The following is a 12,784-nucleotide window of genomic DNA, read 5'->3' as shown; positions in this document are numbered from 1 at the left end:
CCTGTAGCGATGGGCTGCTGGGCAGAGGTGGAGGCCACCAAAAATGAGGAGCAGGGCACAGGACACGAGAAGAAAAAAGCGGCAGCAGGCTAGACAGGCTGGTGTAGTGAGAAAGCATGAGGCAGGGAACAGGACAGCGAGAGAAGGACGGGGACAGGGAGCCTGACGAAGGTGGAGAAAGAAGCAGCAGGAAGAGAGGTAGCAGAAAGAGGGAGAGGGAGCAAGACAGAGACCAACAAAGAAGGATGGAAGATGGAGATGCAGGAAAAACCTGGGACGGGCAGCACGACAGAGAGGGAGGAAAAAGAATAGGGCCAGGAAGCCAGACCGAGAGATGGAGAAAGACAAATAAGTTACAAGAACAGGGCAGAGAGGGAGGAATGCAACAACAGGGACAGGGAGCCGGGACTGCGAATGATGGAGGGAAGGGGCAGAAACAAAAAAGAGAGCTGGAGAGCAAAAAGAATAGCAATGCGTACAGAAAGAAGAGGGGGGAATTCTAAAATAGAGTCATTGGGGAGCCAGAGACAGTGAAATGGAGAAAGGACAAAAGCGATAGGCTACAAGGTGGAGAGGGAGGAATTAATGAATAGGGACAGAGAGCTGGTTAGAGAGAGACAGAGAAAGGCAAAAGGTCACACGGACGACAGGGCAGAGAGGGAGGAATTAAAAAAACAGGAACAGGGAGCTGGACAGAGAGAAAGGCAGACGTAAAATGAGAAAAAGCGACGGGCAACAGGACAGAGTGGGAGGAATTGATAAATAGGGACAGGGAACCAGACAGAGTGCAATGGAAAAAAACAGCAGTAGGCTACAGGAAAGAGAGAGGAATTAAAGAACAGGGACTGGGAGCTGGACAGAGAGACATGGAGAAAGAAAAAAAAAACCAAACAAACAGCGATGGGCTACAAGACAGATAGGGAGGAAATAAAAAACAGCGGCAGTAAGCCGGAGGGAGAGAGATGGAGAAAAACAAACAAAGAGCATGGGGCCATGGGACAGAGAATGTGGAATTAAAACATGGGGAGAGGGGAACTGGACAGAGAGAGAGAGTGAGGAAAAAAATCCAGGCAGGCTATGGGGGGGCAGAGGGAGGAATTAAAAACTGGGGACAGGGAGCCAGACAGAGAGAGAGAGAGAGATCGCAGGGAATAGCAGTGGATGCAGGAAGAAGAGGGAGGAATTTATAAATAGGGACAGGGAGCTGGAAAGAGAGGGACAGAGAAAGGCAAAAATAGCGGCAGGGTACAGGGCAGAGAGGAAGAATTAAAAAATAGGGGCAGTGAGAGACATAAAGAGATGGAGAAAATAAAAAGGCGATGGGTTATGCGGCAGAGAGGTAGGAATTAAAAAACAGGGACGGGAAGCAAGAAAGAGTGAGATGGAAAGGGAGGAGGGATCTGACGGGTGACAGGACAGAGAGGGAGGAATTAAAAGTGAGGGAGGGAGAGCTGAGAAACGAGAGGCCGAGAAAGAAACAGAATCAGAACATGCTACAAGGCCGAGAAGGAAGAAACGGAACAACAGGGACAGGGAGCCAGACAAAGAGAGCCAGAGAAAGGAAAAATACCGACAGGCTACAGGACAGAGAGAGATGGAGAGAGAAAAAAACAGGGATCCATCAGTGCCTGCTGCTGGGGTTGGAATAGCTGCAGTGCCTGTTGGTTTGTTTTTCGTCTCTTCTCCCAGAGGGTGCTGTATAACACCGACCAGTGCTTGGTAGATACTAGCCAGGGCCCAGCACAGTGCAGTAAATTGTGCCTCTTTGGAATAAGCACAGTTGTTTTTTTTTTCAAGCATTCTATCATTTCATCAGGATGCTGTAGTTGTTTGGGAGTGAAGTTCCAGACCATTGGAGGTGAGAAGTTCTCTAAGTACCTGCCCGTATTCTCTCCCACATGCAGTGCCACCCATGAGCATCCAGCCTCGGGGCAGATCTCTGGGTGATTTTTTTAAAATAGTAGTATAACCCTGAACAAGACCTGAAACACATTCAGGAGACATAGCAATAGGAGGACGCTGGCTTGAACATCCCAAAGATGTTCAAAATTCTTGAAAGCTGGTGTAAACTAGCCTGAAGGAGAAAGGAAAGGTGAAAGAATGGGGGAGAAGCCTCCCCTTTTTCTTCCCCATAAATTGGTTCTCTGGGGGGGGGGGAAGGTGAAGGGTGTCATTATTAATAATTTCCGAGAGATGGCGCTCGAGGTACGGAGTTGACAGGACTACCAAATACAGATCCCAAATTAGTTTTTTTACCAATAATATTATCGTATCAGAAGCCCATGTTACACAGTACATCAAAGTGATAATCTTGACCCATCTCCCAGAAGTGATAAACAGCACCGCAGGGAATACATATTGCAAATAAGGATTTACATAATACAACCATGCGAACAAATAAAGGAACATTGTAACCAGTGACTATTAAATGCTTATAACAAATTTATTTTAACACGCTCTGGTCAAATCTGTCATTATCTCAACCCTTCGAGCCCCACGCTGGGCGCCAAAAAGGACTGTTATGGTTTAACCCCAGTCAGCAACTAAGCACCGCGCTCGCTCATCCTCCTCTGGTGGGATGGGGGAGAGAATTGAAAGGGCAGAAGTAAGAAAACTCATAGGTTGAGATAAGAACAGTTTAATACTTGAAATAAAATAATAATAACAACAACGACAACAATAATATTGTAATGAAGAGGAAACCAACGAGAGAGAGAGAGGAACAAAACCCAGGAAAAACAAGTGATGCGACCGCTCACCACCCGCTGATGGATGCCCAGCCAGTCCCTGAGCAGCAATCGCTGCATTCTGGCCAACTCCCCCCAGTTTATATACTGAGCATGACGTCATATGGTATGGAATATCCCTTCGGAGACTTTGGGTCAGCTGTCCTGGCTGTGCTCCCTCCCAGCTTCTTATGCACCTGGCAGAGCATGGGAAGCTAAAAAGTCCTTAACTAATGTAAACACTACTTAGCACCAACTAAAACATCAGTGTATCAACATTATTCTCATACTAAATCCAAAACACAGCACTATACCAGCTAGTAGGAAGAAAATTAACTCTATCTTATCTGAAACCAGAACAAACATTCAAACCTGAACAAGAGAGAATTAGCTCATCAGGGCAGTGACTGGCAGAGAGTGCCAGGAGAGAAAGACTGAAACCAGCAGTGTGCTCTCCCTTGTCCCATACAGGGCACCCGTCCGTCCACAGGCATTGCATGGGCTGGTAGAGGGAAACACCTTTGCACCGGTTCATCTGCTCCCAACAAAAGCACGCTGTTTGCGGTAGGCACCCAGGTGTGGCTATTGCTATGAACCTCAATCCTGTTCCCAACACTAGTAGCACGAGATGATCACGTGCATGAGAAAAATCTGCCTGTGTTTCGCAGATGTCCCTGGTCTTTCATGTTCACTGCTCAACACCAGGAGCAGGTTGCCCGAGAACATCGAGCCCGTAAGAGCACAAAAGCACGCACTAGCCCTCCACATTTGCATTGTCCATCCTATCTGGTTATCCTGGGAGGGGTTAAACCAAGGTTTTGCGGTGCTGCTGTTGTTCGGTGTGGCCATCACTGGAACAAACTCATTCCTTTATGTTTAGGCAGGAGGAAGGCAGCGAGGAGGCAGCGAGGAGGCCATGTGGCTCTTGGCAGCACATCTGCAGGGTCCTTGCAGTGACTGTGCAGGTTGGGCTGCCCAGGGTAAAAGGTGTCCTGCAGCCAGGGGCAGAAGGTGGACACAAGCCATGGGGTCTGCAGCCCTATTGGAGAGTCCTCCCCAGTGAGCAGGCACAAGGGAGATGTGAGGGGAGCCAGAAATCTACTGGACAAACTCAGGAGTTGGACAGGGCAGCTGGGAACAGAGAGGAGCTGTGCTTCTGCCTTTTTTTGCAGGTTTGCTGTTGCCGGGGAGAGGTTTTAGGCTGTCATCCAGCTAACTCACTGAGAGAGACAAGCACTTGAATTAGTTGCATTATCTGTGCCCAGCTAAAGTGGACAAAGGATTAAAGTGTGCTGAGCACCACCACTGTGATTTGCATCTCAGAGCCCCTTCCCACAGGCCCCCTCTGCTCCCAGCCTTTTTTTTTTTTTTGGCTGTGAGCCAGCCGGCATAAGAGCCCTGTTTACAGAAGTGATGCCTAGGTTAATATTGCAAAAGACTTCATCAAAGCTTTTCGTTGCTACTGAAGCAGAAGTATCTAAGCGTGGGCCATGAGCTGACAGGGCTGCGCACACAAGGAATGAGCTGCCCGTGCCGCACACGGAGCCACGCGCTCGCTACACTTCATTTGACCAATTCTGGTCTCAGACTGAGGTATGAAACTAACTTTCTGTCACCATGGCATATTTGAAATAATAAGCAAAATCAAATTATTATTTATTTTTAATGCTGCACACAAAACTCAAATGTAGCTATTGTTTTAGGGAAAACCCACTATTTGAGTGGCTAAATAAATATTGCACTGTGCAGTGACCTTATGGGCAGTTCTTTTGAGCTCACTCAGCTGCCAAAGATTTTTCTTTTTATGCGTGTTTATTCATGTGGAGAGGATGGGGAATGCTATTGCTATACATTTTGTGCTGCTAGTCTCAACGAAATCAAAACTGGGATCTCTTAGAAGAAGCTCTAGATCTAAACAGAGCTAAAGCAAAAGCCTATCTGCAATCACTGAATCCTAGCTAATTAACAGCTTTAAAAATGTTTTTTTCACCACTAGCACTTTGTAGGTAGGTGCAGTTTTCCTGAAAAGTTCACACTAAGCTCTGCTGCAACATCCAAGCTTTATATGTTTCTATTTTTTCCTGGCATTTGCAGAGTTTTTCCTTCTCTTCTCGGCACGAGGACTGAGTGACCTTAGCAATTACCAGCAAGGGGACTCCGTATGATGAAAGCAGGTGAAAGGGAAAATAAGGGCGGGAACTAGGTAAGGCCAATTCATACCTCAGAGGAGGTGTGGTCCTGTTCTGCACCTGGCTGTGGTCACAGTCTTGTGAAATATAAAAGGGGAAGGCCGTTGTTTCTCAAGCAATCTGTTGCCAGGATCCTGTAGTGAGAAGGAAGGGAGGTGCTAGAAGAAATGCAGAGCAAGAAGTCTAGAGCGTCAGCTGCAAAAGGTATGGAACTTACTGGTGCTTCTGAGCCTCGGGAATACCACCAGCCCTTCTCTGTAGGTCCATTTGCTGGGCTGAGGGTTGCGTGGTAGCTGCACTACCTTCCTCAGCAGGCTAGCTTAGGAGAAAGAAGCCATCATGTCTCAGGGAGGACCAGCAGCAGCATGCGAAGCTGCCAAGCCCCAGGACCGGGGATGGGCATGGATGGTCCTGCTCGCTGCAGTGCTGTTGCAAGGGCTGACGCTGGGCTTCCCCTCCTGCATCGGTGTCTTCTTCACAGACCTCCAGCATGAGTTCCAGGCCAGCAATAGCGAGACGTCGTGGTTCCCGTCTATCATGGTGGCTGTGCTATACGGAGGTGGTAAGTAATGGCTGCAGGGAATGCCCTCCACCACCTCCCGCGGCTGTATTGCTGATGAGGGGCTGTAACGAGGGCACTTCTAGCATTTCATTAAGGTGGATGGTGGAAGGGACTGGGAGGTCTGAGCAGACTGGCTGGTTGGCAGTGCACAGCATCTCCCAGCCACTTTGATCACACAGTCCAAAGCTAAGTGTCCACAGATACCAAGCTGCCTTTTGCCACTCTAAGAGACAACCAAGACCCTTGGGTCAAAGAAAGTGAATCCCTTTCTCAGCCCAGCTTCTCCAGATCAGCGAGAACTTAATTATTTCCCATAGCAGCTCTTTGAATAAGCTGGCAGGCAGCGCTGGAGCTTGGGTGCTTTCTTGATTCATCTTCTGTCCACAAGAGTACATCTCCTTCTATGTGCCACATGACAACTGTGTACTTCACGTCTGAAAAGACGCCAAAAGCCAAGCTCCTCCAGGCTGCTAGCTGAGGCAGAGTGTTAAAAGCAGCTCCTTGGGCAGTGGCATAGAGTGCACACCCAAGTAGGCATCAGGGTGGACTTGAGCATAGCTGGATTAATGCAGAATGTGGGTCAGGTGGCACCCTCCAGGTGAAGGGAGATGGAAGGAGAGTGGTGCTTTGCAGATAGAGTGAATCACTGTGTTTTCTCCCAAAGAAAATGTGGCAGCTGCACAGGACAGGGTCCCCAGATCCCCCACCCAGACTGATATGTCTGCATAGAAGAGAAAAACAAATCCTCAGCACCTCAAGGACTTCCCAATGAGCGAGCTGTGTTGCTGCTGACCCCTTCATGTGCAGCTCCTGTGGTTATTTGATAAACTGACTACCCAAACCCCACCTAGGCAAAAGAAGCAAAGTATCCAGTGACGCCCATGTATCTGAGCTGCTCCCTGAGTTCATACCTGCCCCCTTCCAATACTGGTGAAAGGTGACACTATAGTATGAAGAAAAAAAAAGCAGAGCCCTGAGTCATGCTGATGTGAAGGCTGTGGCAGGTTCAGTCTCTCCTGTGCACGACTTGGCTGACAGCCACCTTACATGGGAGAGAGAGTTTGCACCTTAGCAGAAGCAGTTGGGTCCAAAATTGCAAGGTGCGGATGGAAAGAGACCTCAGGGGAAGCAACTACAGGAGGAATTATCACTGAAGGTCAGCAGAAATAGAGTAGTGTCCTTGGGGCTTTGAATTTGGAAACTGCTGGGCATTCCCTGTGCTGCCTTCCATCCCCTGTGGTCCTGCTGCGGTTAGTGGGAAGGAGCCAAATGGGACCTGCTGGCTCTGGGAAACGGTCTCAGAAGCAGCTCAGTCCCAACATGTCCAGGAAGGACAAGTCTGGCAGTATCTGCAAGAAAATATCCATTATCCTACCTTCTTTAATGAAGTAATTGTTTTGTAGGAAGCTGGAACCACAGTAAAAGGTAAAATAAAAACAGCCAATAAGTAGATCCAAAAGTTATAAATTACATAAGGAAAGAACAGCCTCATGTTAATTATATTCACTAACAGAATTTGTCAGGGCATAGCCAGTGAATAACAAGAGTTGTTACTTTGCTTGCCAGTTATGTCTCCTATTGCAGGCTGTTACAGCAGAGGAGTGCTTGTTCTTGCCCCCCAATAGCATAAGGCAGGAATAATGCAACCATAAATGAGGAAGAAAAAACAAAAAGAACCCCAGAGATAAAAGACACCCTCTTGGACCAAGCATGTATGGCTTTTGCTGCAACTTCTGACCTCCTTTGCGGTGGGCCAAGCTCTGTTTGATTCAGGTTCTCTGGTTACATCCATCACCTTGGCACTTAAACCTTTTCCAAAATTGCATTCTGCTATGTCACCAGTGTCTCTTAAAGGTGCTTCTCTATCTTCTCCTTTATTCTTTTTAATTCAGAGGAACTGAAGGGGAAAAAAAATATTTGTTGCAAAAATTGGTAAACAAGACAGAGCAGCCCATCCTCAGGTCAGTGCAGTGAGAAGGTCCCATGCAGGAGAGAGAACCTCAGCTCACCAGAGCTGTGGAAGGAAACAGGGAAGGGCACAGTGCCAACAATAGCTCATAACTTACTAAGCCAAACATATCTCATTACCCATGCTACGTTCCTAGGTAAAAGCAATTAATGGTTATTTTGTTATAAGAATCATTTGAGAGACGTCAGGATCCTATGGCTGTCTCTGAAAGGGGAAATGCAAGAGTTCAGGCTCTTACAGGTTCCTGCTCCTAGAGATTCACGCACATGTAACTAGGGATCACACTGATACAAACGCAGCACTTTTGTTGGAATTATTTTTGTAAAGAAAAGCACAAAAGCCCCAGGCAAGCAAGAAATAATGTTTGAAACCTAGAAAGCAAGTTAACAGGAATGAATAATGAAAAACCTTTAAGATTTTTAGAGCTAATCTCATTATTTTGGAATGTTCAATTTATGACTTCTGGCTAGTTGGTTAAACAGCAGTACCATCCTTTCAGGAGGAAAAATAATCCAGTCACCAGCTTGCTGAACACTTTTTCAAAGGCCAGTTGAAGTCTGAGCTGAAAATCTCCCAAGCAGATCAAACTACAGACAGCTGCAGTCCTAATTTTAATAATGTTCCACTGTTTGCTTGACTATGTGGATTTTATTTCAAATCAGACATTGATTTAGGTCACAAATATGCCACAGGTTATTTTTCCCTATACTGATTAATTCCTAATTCTGTACTTACAGTAATTTTGCACTTGTTTATATAACCTTAAGCGTTCAGAAGAGGGGAAAAAAATAATAAAACCTGGAAAACCTTGAGGATCCCCAAAGGAACAGGAAAAGAAACTTCAGATCCTCTTCTGCCAGAGCATGCACAGAGAAGCATGTTTCCCACTGATGGTCTGCAGGTCTGAACTAATCTTCTCCTACCCCAAAATGAAGGATGCTAAATGACATTAACAAACTGGTAATTTACCAAAATCTCATGGAATTCACCAAAAGTCTATGAAAATGAAAGAATTAACTGACCTTAAACATGCACCTCCATGCCTATTTGTTCATTGCTTTTTCTGATGAAATAACATAACTCTTTCCTAGTAAAGCCTGTCAGCAATGTAGGTACACAATAAAATGCAGGTTTCTGCTCAAGAAGGGCAGTGCTGGGCTTTGACCCATCAGAACCACCTGGGACTCATTCCCACCTCTGCAGTGTTTGTGCCAGAGGTGTGGGAGTGGAAACCGGGATGTGCATGGTTTGCTTGTATCCTCTTGGAAGTGGACCCAGTTAAACTTACCCACCCCTGCCAGGTATGCCAGGACAGGCATGTGCAAAGACCTGTGCTGACAATAACATCTTATTATTTTTCTGGGGAAGATGACTTGCAGGACAGCTGCAAGACTCCACAAGCTGCAGCTTGGATGCTACTGCCTGAAGCTTAGACTGATTCCCATGCAGACATGAATATACCTCTCCAGCCTGCAGTGGTTTAACCCCAGCCAGCAACTAAGCACCACACAGCCACTCACTCACTCCTTCCTGGTGCAATGGGGGAGAGAATCGGAAGGGTAGAAGTGAGAAAAATTGTGGGTTGAGATAAAGACAGTTTAATAGGTAAAGCAAAAGCCGCGCACACAAGCAAAGCAAAACAAGGAATTCATTCACTACTTCCCATCGGCAGGCAGGTGTTCAGCTACCTCCAGGAAAGCAGGGCTCCACCATGCGTAACAGTTACTTGGGAAGACAAACGCCGTCACTCTGAATGTCGTCCCCCCCCTTCCTTCTTCTTCCCCCAGCTTTACATGCTGAGCATGATGTCATATGGTATGGAATACCCCATTGGCCAGTTTGGGTCAGCTGTCCTGGCTATGTCCCTCCCAGCTTCTTGTGCACCTGGCAGAGCATGGGAAGCTGGAAAGTCCTTGACTAGTGTAAACACTACGCAACAACAACTAAAACATCAGTGTGTTATCAACATTATTCTTATACTAAATCCAACCACGACACAGCCATTTTCAAATAATCCTCCTCAATGACGTCTATTTTTCTCCCATTCTTGATCTATTTCAGAGTCAATCTGCCTTCTCTTGCAAGGAATTTCACCTAGGTAGCGGGACACTAAGGGCAATTTAGGAGATTTTGTGGCATAATATTTGAAAACCACAGTGAAATGAAAGTGGAAATATGCAAACAGAAGTATCACCCTGCTTAACATCTCTTACTTGGAGGCATAGAAATACAAGTCCCCTGCTTTTTCAAATAATTCCCAGAATTTATATCATGTGAGAACAGATTTAAACTTGAAGGTCCTTCTTCCATTCCACTTCCAAGAGTTTTAACTAAAATCCATCACAGGGAAGCTTAGAAATCCTACCTAATGACCAAAAACCAAGCAGATCACAGGAGCCTTCCCTTCAGCTAACAAGTTGACCACGCACTTGGGAGGATCAGGGGATATATTTTCTGTTCCTGGCTCCCCTATTACATGACGCTGCTGGGACAATTCTTAGGGCCTCTAGACTAAATAATTTGATAATTGCAGCAGTCACGAAATAGTTCCTTCCTCCCTAACTGCTTCCCTTTTGCTCCTTTGCTTCCAGGGCCCCTCTGCAGCATCTTGGTGAAGCGATTTGGCTGCAGGTTTGCTGTGATGCTGGGAGGCCTGCTCAGTGGAGTGGGCATGGTGTCCAGCTCCTTCTGCAAGTCCATCAGCCAGCTTTACTTAACAGCTGGCCTCATCACTGGTAAGTACCAAAGAACAGCAGGAAAACGCAGCTGCTGTGTTTGACTTGAAAGACGGGAAATGGTGAGAGTCCCAACTAAGTGCTCACGTTTTTCCATTCGTCTGTGAAACAGGATAAATCAAAAGCCCCACAGCGCAGGAGGAATCATATAGCAGCTAGACTTGCCCTTCACAACCCTTTAACACACACCTCATGCAGCCAAGCTTACTGGAAGGTGCTTCTCTCTGGAAAAAGCTGAAAAAGCTACAGGTCTCCAGAGGGCAAAATGGAGAGCAAAGATGTCTGTTCTTTTTAATAGCTTCTCAGCCTTTTGTCTTTGAAAAAGGGAGGTTTTTTCAATCTTGGAATGTAATGTGTTGGGACAATGTCCTTCCCAAGCTCCCTGAGCTTGTATTTCACCACTCCCAATCTGGGGAAATGTGGAGGATATCTTTTTCTAACAAAAGAACGTATTGGTTTTGAACAGATGGGAACTTTTCCTTTCCAAATATTTCTCCTGTGACTGATGTTCAACTCTTGCTTTTTTCTAACACAGAGAAATTAATTTCTTCAGCGAGGTTACTTTGGAACCAATCCTGTTGGATCTTGCGAGCTAAGCTGTGTCCACTGCACAGAGATTAAAACAAGTAACTCCCTGAGCCCTGATGAAAGTGTCAGGAAAGCAGCACTGCTTGTTGTGTGCAGTATAAAAACCAAGTTTTTAATGAACAATTCCATAACAATTTTAGGAATGGCAGCGTGCCCCAGACAAATGTCAGCTTAGATCAGTATATTTAGTATACCCAAGAACACAAGGACTTTAATTTATGCACAACATCCTTCTTCATCCTTTGTGTGGGGTTTCTCAGTACTAATCACTGGGGGTTGTGCAGCCTGGCAGGCAAGGAGATGCTTCAGCAGTAGATGAAGTCATCTGTGGGTACATTCTGGATTTGGGCTCTTTTCACCCTTTAAGACAAGGCAGACGGATCAGGTGCTGTCATTTTCTCTTTCATTCCTACCTTTAGGTCTGGGATCATGCTTCAGCTTCCAGGCAGGAGTGACTGTGCTGGGCTACTACTTTGTACGGTGGCGAACGCTGGCCAATGCCATGGCATCCACTGGAGTCTCTCTCGGTTTCACACTGTGGCCGCTACTTTCTCAATACTTGCTGGATGAGATGGGCTGGAGAAACACTTTTCTTATCTTTGGAGGAATACTATTGAACTGTTGTGTTTGTGGAGCCATCATGAGACCAGTTCAGCCTGCATCAGAGTCACCACTACAGTCACCCAAGCCTGCAGAGGAGCCAGGGAGAAGAGCAGAAGGGGCACAACTGTCCAATGGAGCATCTTCTCCCCACCCCGAGCTCCAGCAGCAAACCAGAAGGACGGCATGCTTCCAGATGCTGCAGAAGTACCTGGCTTTTGACATCTTCTGTCAAAACAAAGGTTACCAGATTTACACTATTGGAGTGACCTGGATGATGATGGGGTTTGCATTACCCCACGTCTACCTTGTGCCTTATGCCATCCAGAACGGGGTGGAGGAACGCAGGGCAGCCCTCCTCATCTCCATTATCGGGTTCATCAACATCTTCATACGCCCTTTGACAGGGCTGCTCTCAGGACACAGAGTCTTCACAGGGAGACGCATCTACCTGTTCAGCCTGGCTGTGCTCCTCTGCGGGCTGAGCAATTTCATTTGTGTCATTTCAGCTGAGTTCAGTGTGCTCATCATCTACTGCGTCATCCTCAGTATAGCCATGAGTGGCATCGGGGCACTCACCTTCCAGGTGCTGATGGATGTGGTGGAGATAGACAGGTTCTCAAGTGCTCTAGGGCTCTTCACCATCCTGGAGAGCATCATGCTCCTCATCGGACCCCCTCTCACAGGTGAGAGAAGCTAAGGAAAAATTGGTTGTTTAGGCACTGGTGACAAGTATTTGGGAGCATAAAGAAGAGAAATGAGGGAGTTTCCAAACCCATGCAGGCAGGTGAGTTATGCAAAGGGAGCAATACAAAAGGGAGAGTCGGAAAGGAACGATCAGCCCCTTCTCACAGCTGAACGAGGGTCATTTCTGCAGCTGCCCAAGTGTCACTGCAGCAGCAGCAGACAGTGAAAAAGTTACCCACTTGGTAGGCAGCTTTGATAGGCATGGACGCGAGGAGGGCTTTTTTCCAGTGAGAGGCAGGACACAGAGAGGAATTACTGTGGTAGGATCTTGCTGTCTATGAACCATTTCACTGCTTTGCTAGTTTGCATTGTTTTATCAATGAAGTCTCAAGGAATTGCTAACATCCCATTAAACAAATTAACTGTGATCAGAATTATTACCAGCTCTACATTATTCAAGATCCTTATAGTAAAAGCTTCTGTTCACTCTTCTTTCCAAGCTCTAGAGTGTATTAATTTTTCTCTGGAGACAAGAAAGGAGCTAGTTATGACACCCAATCGAATAAATTATTCACAGATTTCACAGTTCGCTCCAAATGCCACCAAGTGACCTGTCCAAGACGCACTTGCTCTTGCAGTACAGCAGCAAATTCAGAAGACTAACAAACAAGAAATGTAAACCTGAGCATGAATTCTCAATTCAGGCTTTAGTTCTCTTCTCCAATGAA

General features: G+C 46.4%; 1 protein-coding gene across 1 annotated transcript in view; it reads left to right on the top strand.

The window, feature by feature from the left end:
- Positions 1–5,254: 5,254 nt before the first annotated feature.
- SLC16A5 (solute carrier family 16 (monocarboxylate transporter), member 5) overlaps positions 5,255–12,784 on the top strand; it is an 8,713-nt gene continuing 1,183 nt past the window's right edge. The window contains exons 1-3 of the mRNA XM_009585416.1: positions 5,255–5,477; positions 10,038–10,181; positions 11,189–12,055. Coding sequence (XP_009583711.1) covers positions 5,255–5,477; positions 10,038–10,181; positions 11,189–12,055 — 1,234 coding nt within the window. The remainder of the gene's footprint in view (positions 5,478–10,037; positions 10,182–11,188; positions 12,056–12,784) is intronic.

Source organism: Fulmarus glacialis, unplaced genomic scaffold (assembly GCF_000690835.1).
Source record: "Fulmarus glacialis isolate BGI_N327 unplaced genomic scaffold, ASM69083v1 scaffold5749, whole genome shotgun sequence".
In the NCBI taxonomy this organism is placed as follows: domain Eukaryota; kingdom Metazoa; phylum Chordata; class Aves; order Procellariiformes; family Procellariidae; genus Fulmarus; species Fulmarus glacialis.
This window is presented reverse-complemented; position numbering and strand designations above follow the sequence as displayed.